The 14990-nt window shown below is 36.8% G+C and overlaps 2 protein-coding genes across 7 annotated transcripts; both read left to right on the top strand.

The window, feature by feature from the left end:
- The first annotated feature begins 504 nt into the window (after positions 1-504).
- Positions 505-5400, top strand: LOC114819530 (SNF1-related protein kinase regulatory subunit beta-3-like). Of its 6 annotated transcripts, none has more exons than XM_070808033.1 (5): positions 543-832; positions 977-1101; positions 2939-2995; positions 4669-4755; positions 4830-5400. In XM_070808033.1, exons 1-4 carry the CDS (start codon positions 572-574, stop codon positions 4730-4732), a joined length of 507 nt encoding a protein of 168 aa, XP_070664134.1. In that variant the 5' UTR covers positions 543-571; the 3' UTR covers positions 4733-4755; positions 4830-5400. The 6 variants fall into 6 exon arrangements, with proteins under 6 accessions (XP_070664133.1, XP_070664134.1, XP_028944402.1 ...); XM_029088570.2 differs by having other exon boundaries at positions 572-734; XM_070808032.1 differs by lacking the exons at positions 4669-4755; positions 4830-5400 and adding an exon at positions 3228-3561 and having other exon boundaries at positions 505-832.
- Positions 5401-10671: 5271 nt separating this feature from the next.
- Positions 10672-13078, top strand: LOC103413242 (high affinity nitrate transporter 2.4-like). Its single transcript, XM_008351722.3, has 3 exons — positions 10672-11585; positions 11700-11815; positions 12171-13078. The coding sequence occupies exons 1-3, from the start codon at positions 10776-10778 to the stop codon at positions 12835-12837; spliced, it is 1593 nt and encodes a 530-aa protein (XP_008349944.1). The 5' UTR covers positions 10672-10775; the 3' UTR covers positions 12838-13078.
- Positions 13079-14990: the final 1912 nt, after the last annotated feature.

Here is a 14990-nt window from a genome sequence, read left to right on the forward strand (position 1 = left end):
ATCATAGGGCCATGTTTCAGTGTCCATAACATGCTTGTCGTGACCGTGCTTAATACAGCTTGAGCCTCCTAAGCTGCTAATCGGAACACCACGTAATGGGCTATAGGAGACTCCTTAGACACTAACACTTTGAATTTTTGGATTTGCAATTATGAAAAGTTTCAAAGCTGTGTTATTTAGAATATAGGGATATTTCTTATATTGCAAAATAGAAAAAGGAACGAAGAAATGAACAAAAGTTGCGAAATAATCAAACTTAAATTCTTATTAATAATCAATAATTTAATTGTCAACAATCACGTTATATGGATTGTAAAATATGATTTAAATATATAGTTTTTTTAGCATTATCTTTCTTCTAAATTTTGGGGTGAAGTCCGAGGGTGCATTTTGCTCACCACCTCAATTGGTGGTAATTAAAGTTTGACATTTGTATCTATTTACTACACAAATTTTAAAATTTAAACTTTAATAATAATAAATAAGATAGTGAGAATAGCCATCGTAAGAAGTTTTGTAGTGTAATTTCTCTTTTCGTATTAAAAATAGGAGAGAAAAAACCAAGAAAAGCATGTTTCTGTTTTGTTTTGAAATTTTTGTTTTTCCTAGCGGAACCTCCTGGAAGAAAGTCCCTCGAGCTGGATTTCCTGCAGCCATTTCCTCCAACCAACAGCCCCCGCCCCGCTTTTCAAACTTTTCCACTATAAAGTTTCAATCTTTTCTCTGTTCGCCTGGTAAAGATTTTCTTGGATGCTTTCTAGTTTGCTTTTACCTCGAAATCCCATTGTGGGTCTTCTTTTATGCGACTGAATTGAACTTATTCCCAAACTGGGTTTGCTCTGCTTTAATGTTTTTTCATTTACTTTGAGGATTTAACCATGAAATTTGCAGCCTTTAGATTATTGGGTAGTTCGGTTTTGGTAAAATATCTGATGGGTTGCCTTTGATTCTGTCTGGGTTTGCCTGATTTTTTCAGATTAAGTGTTGGGCCTGCAAAAATACTTATTGTGGATTGATTGTTCTGCATATTGGTTTCAAGAGGAAAGTGGCACTGAGAAGCTATAGATTGGTGATTAAAGGTTGGAGCTTTAGTCCAATCAGGTAAGTCTCTTATTGGAAATGTAATTTTAGCATATTGATATTTGGTGTGGTCGATTAATCTTATGGATTTTCCCCCTTTGATAGTATTGAGATATAAACCCAGCAGGAGGGTTCCTCTTTCGTTTTTGCAATTCATATATAAGAAATAATGTATGACGTAGATGTTAAAATAGTTAAAACAAGAGGAAGAATAAGATTCATCTTTCAATTTGTAACAATAGATGCCGATGAATGCTAGTATGGCGGAACTAGAAAAGGAAATGCCATTATTCGATTTCGCATGCATACCCTTGAAAACGCCACGTCAAAATGGTTTCCATCCTTAGAGAAAAGCATCTATTCCTGAGGATGTTTAGGTTAGCTTTAGTTCAAGGAATTCTATTTTTGGCGGTTGTGTGTGAGTTTGTGTGTTTGTTCTGCATTCATTTCGGCTCAAAGATGTCTTTTCAATTGTAAATTGTGTTAGATGTTTGGCCTTGAAGTTTTAGGACTTTCAAAATTTTTGTATTTAGTGTGCACCAAGAATTCTAGATTGTAGTGAATACCTTGTTGTTTATGAGCTTACTGTCTGTGTGTTTTGTCATATATTTACGCTATAAAGATGATTTAAGTGGAGGGTTTGGGGTAATAGTTTAGAATAATTGCTCCATAAGTTTTGTTTTGCTTTCTTAATGTTGAGTCTTTCATCATTGGTAACTTGGTAATGAAGAGTATAATAAAATATGAAAGGGAAAATGGCAGGATATACAATGTGATGCAGTCAGCTAGAAGATTTCATATGGAAATCTGTGTAGATTTTTGTGTAGTGTATTGCTTATCAATATTATTTGGTTAAGTGTACCTGTGTGTTTGTTTGAGTATTGTGTGCGCTCTCTTTGTCAAGGTCCCTGTATAACTCTATGAACTTTCCATCATTTTTTCTGCATCCTTCATTCCTTCTATTGCGATCTACTTGTGTTAGCTTAATGCAACCACTGAATGTCTAGTCTAGTTTCTTCTGTATCTATTTTATAAAGAACTGCTTTATTGTATCTCAAAAGAAGTAGAAAAAGTAAATGCTTTTCCCTTTCTTAACTGCTTAAGAGTTTTCTAATTGAACTAAAGCTTTCTCAATGCTGAAACTAGGCCTTATATACTTATTTTTAAATGAATATGTGTTGCTAAAGTGCACGTTTGAGGCAATGCCTACTGCGCATCAATGAATTTTGTCTAAAACAACACAGAAATGCTTTGTACCTGGGCGATATAAGAAGCTAGTGAGAGATTTGTTTAAGACTTTTTATCTGACTAAGGGAAGAATGTTTTTATGATCAACTCTTACAGTTATTTGTTTATTGAAATTTTGTATGTAACATTTATAGTTGGGCTAAGCTCTTGAAAGTTGGCATCTATGCACCTTCTGTCTTTTATTGAGAATGAGACGTTTTATTGCAAACAAACGGAACAAAATTACAAAACAGAAGCAATGTTTAAGGAGACCACTACAAAAAAATAAAAAATAAAAATGATGAAAACCAACTATGAGGCTCTCCCACAACAAAACTAAGAGATAGCAGTTGCCAGTCAAGCCAAACAGCTGAAAGAGACATGCACCTTCAGTCTTTGCAGACAAAATTATGAAGTTGAATCAGCTCAGAAATAGTGGGGCCACAGCAGACTCTTCATGACTGGAATCTGATTCCAGTTCATTTCATTTTTTATCTGTATGATTTTCTGAGTTTTCATACACTGTCTTTTCAAAATTTGCGCATTCTGGAGAAGGCCTATGTGTGGTGATTTCTTTTGTAGAATATTCTATGTAGCAAGATTAAAGTTTTTCCCTTCCTCACTATTTCAGAAGCAGTGCCAGTGATGAGCGAAGTCCATCGCTGCATCCTTTGAAGACTTTTAGAGGGTGAGAAATGGATAGATTCAAGTGTTGATTTGGGTTAAGTCTGATGATGAGAAACCTTACTGAAAAGGGGATTTTACTGTTCTTTTCTTTCTTTTAACACAAAGAAACTTTTAATATGCAGTTGTTTCACTTTTCTTTTTATCTGGTATTTGCTTGGATGGGATGTCCTAGTGATCTTGGGGTTCTTTCTTCAGTTCGGATTTGTTTCCAAATTTGGTCTTTCATAAATTAGGATTTATGGCTATAGAAATTTCCACAAGTTCGAAATTGTAACTACCATTGCAAATGTGGGTGTGATTGTGTACCAATGCCAGCGGTCTGTTTTGTTTCAAAGTTTCAGAGTTCAACAAAGAAAATTCCTTCATAAGAGGTAAAGCTCCTCTGGGGGGCATAATTCCCCTCTTTCCCTGGTTTCTTGAGCCAAGTAAACCATGGGTGTGATCACCAAAGTTTTATTTATATGTCCTCTAATTTTGTTTTCATCCTTCTTTTACTAATCGGACAAGATACCTTGAGGCATTGGGTTATTCCTTTAAATCCTTTATCCTGTTCCTCAAAACTTAATTTCTAAACCCTATCTATCCATAAATCTTATATGTATTCATAATTCATGCTATTCAAATGATGGACACATGTGCCTTGCTTTATTTGTTTAATTTAGGCATTCTCCACTTCTGGATGGAAGAAATGATGCACATATTATTGTGGTTTATTATTATAGAAAAGTCTTTATTATTGTACTTTATAACTTACCTTATATTTATGTAAAGAAGTTGACAGCAGAGTTGTAGCTATGGTTCCTGATTTATACCTTCAGTTGCATTTTCGTCCTTGAACTCGAATAGTAGTTTACTCTGATCCTTCAACTTGATTCCAGTTGATGTTGGTCCGTTCCATTAGTTCTGTTAGCTTTTATGTCCTAAACTATATTTTTGAAGGGCACATTCTTTTTTATCTATGATTAAATAAAACTAAAACTTAATAAAAAAACACCAACCTAACGCTTCTCTTTTCCAGCAACGTCCCCACCCCTCAACACTCCATATCCTAGGACTGCCCCCGCCCCTCAACACTCCGTATCCTAGGACCGCCCCCACCCCCAACCCACACCTCCCCTTATCACTCTATCTCTGACTTGTTTAATCCTCATTAAGTAACTGAGGCTTCCTGGTTACATCTCTATAATTTTAGTGATTGTTTTTCTCCGAGATTTGGTTTCCAGCTTCCTATTCTTTTGCCTTGTGATAAGTTGGAATCGGAAAAGAAGTTGTATGGTAAATGACGCAGAGCAAGTCTTATTATCTTGTTATAATTTACAAAATTATCCATTAGTTTCATTTTGTTGTGGCTCCATTTAAAGTAAAATAAATTATATGGTTCAGAGATTAACACCATGTTGTATATAAAGCTGAAAGGATTTTGACTATGCAAATTGGGATTTCTAATTTTCTTTATAGCTATATCAGATTGAATTTCCTTGGTATCAGAAAGTGAAAATTGGGTAATATACATGGGTTCCATAGCCATTGTGTTGTTTGTCCTGGATTTTAACATTTTGCAGTAAACGGTAGAATTTCCTGGCTTTCTTCTTGGTGTGCAATTATACTCCTATTTGTTCATAACCTTCCTCTGTGTATCTATGATTCTCATGGAAGTAAACTACTTTCTTTCAGGTTATTAGTCTATAAACTTCCTCTGTTGATGATCTTGTGTCTGCTAGTTCCCGTTTCAAAATGAACAACTCATTTGGTGATGATTATGTAAGCCTTCGGAACCTTAATGTTTTTATTTTCTACTCAAATAAAATAGGGCAACCTTAAAACTTTATGTGCAGGATGAAGCAACTGTTGCAGGATTCGAAGTTTTAAGATCACCCGATGCAAGTTACAACAACGTGTACCCTGGGAATGAAGACGAGGCACGGGATCCACCTCTTGTCCCTCCACATCTGCAACAGACATTACTTAGCTACCCAGCAAGTGCAGACACTGCCGGAACCCTTCCAGCACCGCAAAATGTGACACTCAACCATCTTTACATTGAGAACCGGGAGACCCCGCGCTCTGTGGTCGCACTTGGGTTCACTCATCGCTTTCGTTCAAAATTTGTTTCAGTTGTGCTTTACAAACCAGTTCAAAGAAGTGGGACTACCAGCAGTTAGAAATTGAACACTAGAATACACCTACATTAGCGGTGAAAGATACTTATTTCCTCACAGAAGCGTATGAAATTAGGTTTGATTTCTTCCGATTTCTTTGTAGACTTGATGTATTCTTCAGCGTAGACTCGCTATACTGTGGAGTTTGCTGGTTAGGTTATGATCTCATGCGAGAATTGTTTATTTGAAGTGATGAGGATCATTTGATTGCATTTGTGAATACAAAATGCCTGCTTTATACAGATAAGGAAGCCTTCTCCTTGTATTTGCATATCATATGGTTGAATGATATATGCAACTCTTGCAGGAACATGCATTCAATTGTTGGTAATATATATGTATTTGACCTAAAACTAGAAGCCTTATCTCCCAAGCATATAATTCATTTGTTTTATTCTGTGCTCCAATTGTTTTGGTAATATCAGTAGTCAACTCCTACTGTCTATACTTATCCTTGCAAAATGGGGGAAGTACGAGGTTTATTGTAGCACATTCATTATGGATGGGGGAAGTAAGAGATTTGTAGCAATACCGATTAGGAGTGATTACGATTAAGGGAGCTTAGACATAATGATTCGAATTTCGAAATAAATGAACATCGATAAAGATTCGAATTTGATGAATATCGTATGTGAATCAGAAGTTAGATCTGATAATCTAAATACCGTTTGGATCCAATAGTTAAATTGTAAATGAATCCAAATATGACAAGTGCTAATCCGTTTAAGTCTATAATGCCTTGTTAATTAAATTATAAACCATCATCCACCATTATTCTCCCCTTTTTAATTATTCTACTCAATCACAAGCCCTTATTTATCTTGGATAACCTGCATCCGCTTTTCATTTCATATGTTTGAAGACATATCTATGTGTGTGTGTGTGTGTGTATATATAATGATATAAAAAAATATAAGTGGAATTATATGTTTCATTGTTTTCTTATTCAAGAAATACATATCAATTCAGATGACGTGGAATTATTGGATTTATCGATGGAAGACCAACTAACAAAGATATCGGGCAACATTCATTATCTTTCACTTGTAGGATCTGACAAATCCATGCATGGACTTATCATGCAGTTCTTATCAAAATACAAAAAAGCTCTTATAATATGCCATGGCCGCCAAAACACAACTGTTTTTTCGTATCTCTTAAACAAACAATAAAGGCCACATTTACAGATCCCTCCGACGCATGGCCAACAAATTCCAATAAAACAATACCAAATCGCGTTGTCCAAAGCCCCTTTAGGAAAATAAAAAAATAAAAAAAACAACCTCAGAGAACCCTATGAGCAATTGAAAGGTTAAGTGTTGCATAATAAATTATATTTTGTGTGTATCCATCAAACATTTCGAGCAACCGACCCGTAAATGTTTAAAAAAATCGTATAGTTTGCGATCAGAAGCGATGAAAGCTTTGACCTGTCATCTGGGAATTATAAGTAGGAGTTTTGTGGGCCATAATTGTCCAATAATTCACATTTTGATAATTGTTAGTATACATAACGAGTAAGGCAACTTAATATAAATATTACTTATGTGATGAATTGTAATGGATGTCAAAGGTCATCCATCTCATTAGCCCTTGATTGACTTGCAAATTGCAGAACATGTATGTTTTTGCTTAAAATATCTGCATTTTGGCCATCTTAAACTTGCAAGTTGCAATAGATTATTGGTACATGTCAAAATATAAGGCTCACACGGTCACACATATGTTAAACTATATACTAATCAATAAGTCATCATTGAAACAAAGAACAATTGATATTCATTTACATTAGTGAAGCAAAATGAGATGAAGCATTATCAGTGCCTAATAACTAGCATGCACGATTATATGTACCCTTCAGTGGATTAACAGTTTAGCAATATGTTATGTCAAAATGTTTGATATGAATATATTTCCCCTATATAAGTAATTTTTTCTATTATTTGACAAGTTCTGATGTCAAATTGAGAAAATTAAAATGTTTGACTTGAATATATTTCCCCTATATAAGTAATTTTTTCTATTATTTGACAAGTTCTAATGTCAAATTGAGAAAATTAAAATGTATGACATGAATATATTTCCCCTATATAAGTAATTTTTTCTATATATCTTATTAACAAATATATCACTTAAAAAAAATTAACAATTATTGACAGTGAACAATGCAACATCCAGAGTGCCATCAATCTGGATTTGAATCCTCTCTGAGCTTAAGAGGTTGAGCCTCATGCGCAAAGCATACGAGCCGTTGGATTTTGATTCAACAGCTATAAATAGAAATGTTCTCTAAAAATTATAATAATTATAATCGTTGAATCAAAATCCAATGATCCGTATGCTTTTCTCAGGAGGCTCAACCTTCTAAGCTCAAGAGAGAATCCAAATCCCTAGCAAAAAGGAGATTAATAAGATGTGATGCATCTGTCAACAATGGGCACAAAAATCGACAGGTTGGCAAAAACATTTCCAAGTGTCATCTAAGAAGAATAAACTTTGATGTATCTATCAGAGATTAATTAGCCTAACACCATGGATGAGGAAAGCACTACCTAACAAAACGGCTAAAAGAATTTAGTTGCCATATAGATCAAAAGTAAACACATTCAAAATTAACATGGATGATAATTACAAATATAAAAAAGGTAGCATTATCTACACACCTATTTTAGTTTCTCACATATTCATCTCAATTTTCGATCAATAGATCAAATGAATTGAAGAACAATGGTAAAAAATTAATAACAATGTGAGAAAAATAAAAAAGAATGTGTGTATACATTGTCACATCCTGACTCGGGCTCAACTCCATTCCACCGTAGCACGATATTGACTCACACGAGAACTTCCCAGTAGATCACCCATCATGGGATTGATTCTCGCGCGAACTCGCTTAACTTCGAAGTTAAGATGGAATCCGAAGTCAGTGAGCTCCCAAAAGGTCTCATGCTAGGTAGAGATAAGAATATACATATAAGGCTTAAAGATCCACTCCCCTGAACAATGTGAGATGTTACATACATTAAATATTACTATCCTATAAAAAAAATAGGGGTAGGCGGTGATGGATGGAAACTTACTTGGCGAGGGCTTAGTTTAATCTTTAAGAATATTTAAGGCTCGAAATTGATGAGTTAAGAATACTAGATAGACAGTACTTCTTATAGGTTCTAAAGTGTCAAAGAATGCCCTTGTTGAATTTGATTGCGTATTATGTAAGTATATGACTCTTTGTATTGATATGTATAAAGTATTACAATATATATATATATAGTGTGAGATGATTCTGCAAGGTTTTATATTTACATGATCTTTCTATGTTCTTTTAGTAAATAGGGTTACAATTAAGCTCTTCATCCAAAATTACTCTCGAGCAAACTCATAGTGTTTGCACTACAAGTTGCTGAACAGTTATATTAACAATCTCAGTGATCTTTGAAGGAGCCTTTGGAAGTAATTTGGTGCTTTTCTAGAAAGCCATAGAAAGTTGGGTAAATTACACTTGACTATCTCAGGTTTGGGGTTTATTACAATCGCATACAATATCTTCAAAACATTTCACTTTCATACCTCACTTACTATTTTATTTCAATATAGTACATCCGTTACATTTTTCATCCATTGATCCGTTAAGAGCTGACGTGGTTGCCACAGTTGTGCCACGTGGCTGCCAAATTTATGTCACGTGGTAAAAAATTTATTTTAATTCATTTAAAAATAATTAATTAAAGAAAAGTTATTAAAAAAATTACAAACCCAAAACCCATCTTCTTCCCCGACCCCTCCTCCCTGCAACCTAAACCCCCCATCCCACCCCACCCCCACCTCCCCCGCAACCCCCCCCTCCCCTGACTGCAGCAGCAACCTCCTTCGTCCAAGGTTGCACCGCTCTTCTCTCGGATTCTCCACCGTGAGCCCACCGCAGTTCTCTCTCTTTGCTCCTCTCCAATGGCAACCATAGCTCGCGTCTCCAGGAGAGCCTTAACCTCTGTCTACTGGAACGAGCCAGAACCTAAGCCCATTGAACCTGCAGCCACTGCTTTCCCACTGCCAGCACCTGTCGTGCCCTCCATTGCTGAAGCACCGGTGTTCCGCCTTGCAACGCCCTTCAAGCCCACCAAGGAACCCAGCAGTGCCAATCTACCATGCCCATCATAAAAAACGTCGGGAAGAAGATGGGTTTTGGGTGGGGTGGGTGGGGGGGGGGGGGTTGCGGGGGAGGTGGGGTGGGGTGAGATGGGGGATTTAGGTTGTAGGGAAGGGGGGTAGGGGAAGAAGATGGGTTCTGGGGCTTTTTTTTTTTTTTAACTTTTCTTTAATTAATTATTTTTATATGAATAAAAAAATTATATTTTTGCCACGTGGCACAAATTTGGCTACCACGTCAACTCTTAACGAATCAATGGATGGAAAATGTAACGGAGGTACTAAATTGAAATAAAATAGTAGGTGAGGTATGAAAGTAAAATGTTTTGAAAATATTGTATGCAATTGTAATAGACCCCGAACCTGAGATGGTAAAGTGTTATTTACCCTAGAAAGTTTTATAATTAATGCGCACTATTAATTTTGGGAATTGTTATTAGCATTCCAAAAATCTCATTTTGCACTCCAAATTTTCTATAATTAAAAAGCGATAGGAAGTTTTATAATTAATGAGCATTATTAATTTTAGAAATTGTTTTTAGCATCCCAAAAATCTCACTTTGCACTCCAAATTTTCTATAATTAGAAAGAAAAATACACTTGTTAGGAATGTAGAATGAAAATTTTAAAGTGCTAATAACAATTCTCTTAATTTTATACAAAATAGTGTTGTGTCTTTCGTTATATCTATGAAAACAGAGCCAAATGAGCCCTAATTAGATTATTAAAGCATGCGGATGATTGCTTGTACAGTTGTAGCCCATGCTACGCAGCATTTCTCAAACTGAATCTTCCCTCTTCGTTAAACATAAATGTACAGTAGCACAGGGAACGTGTTATCTGTACACGTCCTCAGAAATATTGTGTACGAGTCCCGAGCAGAGTTAATTAGGATTCATTGACTTAATTTTTTATTTTATTTTTAGGGATGTGATATCTACACATCTCATTTTACTTCTCACACATTTTTTTAATTTTCGGCCGTCGGATCGGATGAATTGAAGAAGATCAACAGACAGAAATTATCAAGGGGTATGTGAGAAGTAAAATAGGATGTGTGGATATCACATCTCTATTTTTAAAATCGATATTATTTACATTAGAGAATGAATGAGTGAGTAAAGCTTCAAAATAGACTAACGAAAATGTGGTTAAAATTAGTATGGAATTTTTCTAGTTATGTGCACCTACTTTATAATAACCAGCTAATTGCAAGGTTATGTATCCCTTGGGATATACGATGAGCCTTTGCCGTACATATCCGATGCGGCAAATGGATCAGAAAGTATTCAGAATCTAACTCTTGCCTCTTCACAACCCTTCACACGGTCAACTCAAAACCCTCTATAAATCCACACTCCCCCTTTCCTACACAACACCACAACTCCATTTAGTACTCTAAGCAGTTTCTGAGTTCCAAAACTCGAAACTATTCAAAATCCGAAGCCCAAACCTCGAATTCCGAAATCCGAAAAAATGGCAGATTCAGAAGGTGAACCCGGAAGCTCCATGCATGGAGTGACAGGCAGAGAGCAAACCTTTGCATTTTCAGTAGCATCACCAATTGTCCCAACAGACACGACAGCCAAATTCGACTTGCCAGTCGATTCAGAGCACAAGGCCAAAGTTTTCAAACTATTCTCTCTGGCCAACCCTCACATGAGGACGTTCCACTTGTCTTGGATCTCCTTCTTCACTTGCTTTATCTCAACATTTGCAGCTGCTCCTCTCGTCCCTATCATCCGAGACAACATAAACCTCACGAAGCAAGACATCGGAAATGCCGGAGTTGCCTCCGTCTCAGGCAGCATATTCTCAAGGCTTGTGATGGGTGCGGTGTGTGATTTGATAGGGCCACGCTACGGCTGTGCGTTCCTAATTATGCTCAGCGCACCCACTGTGTTTTGCATGTCGTTTGTGGCTGACGCTGGGGGTTACATAGCAGTTAGGTTTATGATTGGTTTTTCCCTTGCAACATTTGTGTCGTGCCAATATTGGATGAGCACAATGTTTAATGGTAAGATTATTGGACTGGTTAATGGGACTGCAGCCGGGTGGGGAAACATGGGCGGTGGGGCAACCCAACTCTTGATGCCATTGATGTTCGACATCATCGGTAGATGTGGAGCAACTCCTTTTACTGCCTGGAGAATTGCATTCTTCATTCCAGGGTGGTTTCATATCATTACTGGAATCATGGTGTTGACCCTTGGCCAAGACTTGCCCGATGGGAATCTTGGTGCCTTGCAGAAGAAGGGTGAAGTTGCCAAAGATCAATTCTCCAAGGTCAGTTTCTTTTTAATATTTTTTTATTCACTCACTTTCAAAGACAGAATTTTATATAAGTTGATAACTAATTATATTGATGTCTAATTGATCAATTTCATTACTATTGTTCAGGTATTGTGGTATGCTGTCACAAACTATAGAACGTGGATCTTTGTCCTTCTCTATGGCTACTCCATGGGTGTTGAGTTGTCCATTGATAATGTCATTGCTGAATACTTCTATGACCGGTTAGTTTTTCTTCTTTACTTATTTGTTTTTCATTTTTGGGTAACTATTTTTACCGTATTTAACGTTCTCTTGTCATATATATAATATGTTATGTTACCGTACTATTTCAAATAAATTTAATCAGATTGAGAGTTTGACAAGATAAACGCATCATATTGTTTGGATAAAAAATCAAGTATCATTTCTCGTTTAATATTTTATTTATCTTTTACTGAGGTAAACTGCTTACTAACTCAGTGATATCATGATCATTTTAACAAATATAAGCAGTGTTGATTTCCCACCCGTCAGTTGCATTAATTTCTCTCTTGTACTGTACCAATTACGTTTAATTTGTGTTAATCGAATCCACAGATTTGATCTAAAACTTCACTTAGCCGGCATCATTGCTGCATCATTCGGCATGGCCAACTTTGCGGCTCGTCCCTTTGGTGGGTGGGCATCTGATGTAGCAGGCAGGTACTTTGGAATGAGAGGCAGGTTGTGGACTCTCTGGATTCTCCAAACCCTAGGAGGAGTCTTCTGTATATGTCTCGGCCGAGCCAATTCACTCCCCCTTGCAGTCCTTGCCATGATCCTCTTCTCTATAGGAGCCCAGGCTGCATGTGGAGCTACCTTTGGCGTCATCCCCTTCATCTCCCGACGTTCCCTCGGCATCATATCTGGCCTCACCGGAGCAGGTGGGAACTTTGGGTCTGGGTTGACCCAACTAGTGTTCTTCTCGACCTCAGCGTTCTCAACTGCCTCAGGGTTGTCTTGGATGGGGGTAATGATTGTGTGCTGTACTCTTCCTGTGACTTTGGTGCACTTCCCACAATGGGGAGGCATGTTCCTTCCAGCGTCCAAAGATGTCGAGAAGTCGACGGAAGAGTTTTACTATGCAGCTGAGTGGAGTGAGGCGGAGAAGCAGAAGGGGCTGCACCAAGGGAGTTTAAAGTTCGCAGAGAATAGTAGGTCTGAGCGTGGTAGGCGGGTTGCCTCTGTTCCAACTCCACCAAACACCACACCTTCCCATGTTTAGTCAACAAAGAGAAATATCGACATGCAAGTGTGAAACACACAATAGCAATGAATACTTTTATTTGGACCATCATAATTAATCATATTTGTAACTCATACAAGTGAGTTTTAAAAATATGAATTTCAAGTCTATTATAAGGTCGTACAATACATAATGAGTTAAATTAGGGCATATATATATAGTTTCTTTGTACTGAAAATGGAGGCGGTGTAATAAGCTAATAGCGTGTGCTTTTATTCTATATGATGCAGACAAATGCTTTTACTTCTCATAATAAGTTTGTTAAGATCTTATAACACATCGAAATATCCTTTTTTAATGTTTTAGATGGACACAAATCAGAAGATTTTAAGGTCTGTTACTTTATTATTTCAATTTTCAATTTTAACGTCCCGTTTTATAACATTTTTGGTTTTTAGTCTTTTAGTTTCAGCAAATGTAAAATGAAAACCAAAATCTTGAACTCTAAAAAAGTAGCTTTCAATTTTCGATTTTCAAATTTTTTATTTTATTTTATTTTAAAATAAACAATCACCAAACTGTTATGACCCATTGTAGAGAATATAGGGAGAGGGGACACGGCAAAAGCGAAGGAGGGATGAAGAATAGGTTTGAGGAATTTTGCGTGCTATTCCCTAGTCCTTGTGCCTTTATTTATGGTAAACCAATGAGAATTCCTTGCCTTGCAAGTAATACAATCTTAAAGGAAAATGATCTTTTAGTATCTCAAGAGCAACTCCACCGTTGGAGTTTGCTCAGGGGACATGCAAGCATTATTAATTGCTAATGAGATAGATACGCTTTTGACAAAACTTCCAAATGAGAACTACAAACTCAGGGGGAGTACCTAAAAGTATACTCTTTTGATCCTAATGTACTATTTCCCCTACAATTGGCAGCATTTTTCCCACTAGATTTTTGTTATTTGACTAGATTTTGACGAGGCACCCATCTTGGGCTAGTCATACGCTTGTGACCTTTTCTACTTGCGTCTAGAAGACATTTAGTTTTGACTTAATGCGACTTCCCACTTTTCTTCTTACTATGGGTTTTTATCCCACCTTGGGTTTTACCATAGCAAGGTTTTGTAAGTTTTACCACCTATGCATTTTTTTTGTTTGTTTTGAAACTCGCATCTACTACTTGTGCCTACTAGACAAGACGGCTTCATCAACTTGAAGATATGATGCGCCAACTACTTGAGGATTTACACACTCAAGGGAAAGTGTAAGGAATATAATTCGAGCACATGTGTGATTGTGTAAATCATTAGTAGATTGTATTTAGAGCAACTCCACCGTTGGAGCCCTTCCCCCAGGCAATACACTATGCTATCCACCCAGTGAACAGTAACTGCCCTAATGAACAGTAATCCCACAGGCAATACACTTATGCATCTCCACCGTTGTATTTCAATAGCCCTGGCAATAGACAATAAAATATTAGTTTTTTTTCTTCTAAATAATACAAAATAATTTTATTTGTAATTTCGGATAAGATTTTTAATCGGTCTCGTTGTACCATTTTCTATTAAAAAATTATTTTTATTATTTCTTTTCATATGGTGCATCACACCATTCCAAAACCTTTTTTTTATTATTATTTTTCTTCTTTTCACATGGTGCCAACGCACCATTTTTTCTTCAAGCTCAGCAACACATCCCCCCCCCCCCACACCCAGTTTTCAACCAGTCTCCTCCCAAAACCCCTCAGCTTCTTCAGCTCCATTCTTAGCCTTTTCGTCACTGACACCATCGATTATTTCGATTATGCCCTCCTTGGCACTTCAACAAAAACCCATCTCACCTTTTTCTCTCAAGCTCCAACCTTTCAATCGTCCCTCGACAAACTTGCGCCTCGTCTTCAATCGCCTCCTTCGTCTTCAACTCCTCCTCCATTTGGAAGCAAACCCGTCTTCCTTTTCTCTCAGAGAACCTTCGAGCTTCTGAATTTCGCCGCGAGAGACACCCATCTCTGCCATTTGTCTGTGGGTGTTCATCACCTCGACGACGAACTCCGGCGACAGCCGTTGAGTTCGAAGCTGGGTTTTACAATTTTTTTTTTTTTTTAATTTTACTTTTTTTATTAATATTTTATATTTTTATTAATTTTATATTATGATTGACGTCGCCCTGACGTCAGCCCTGCGTCAG

The sequence above is a fragment of the Malus domestica genome, chromosome 11, assembly GCF_042453785.1.
Source record: "Malus domestica chromosome 11, GDT2T_hap1".
Lineage (NCBI taxonomy): Eukaryota > Viridiplantae > Streptophyta > Magnoliopsida > Rosales > Rosaceae > Malus > Malus domestica.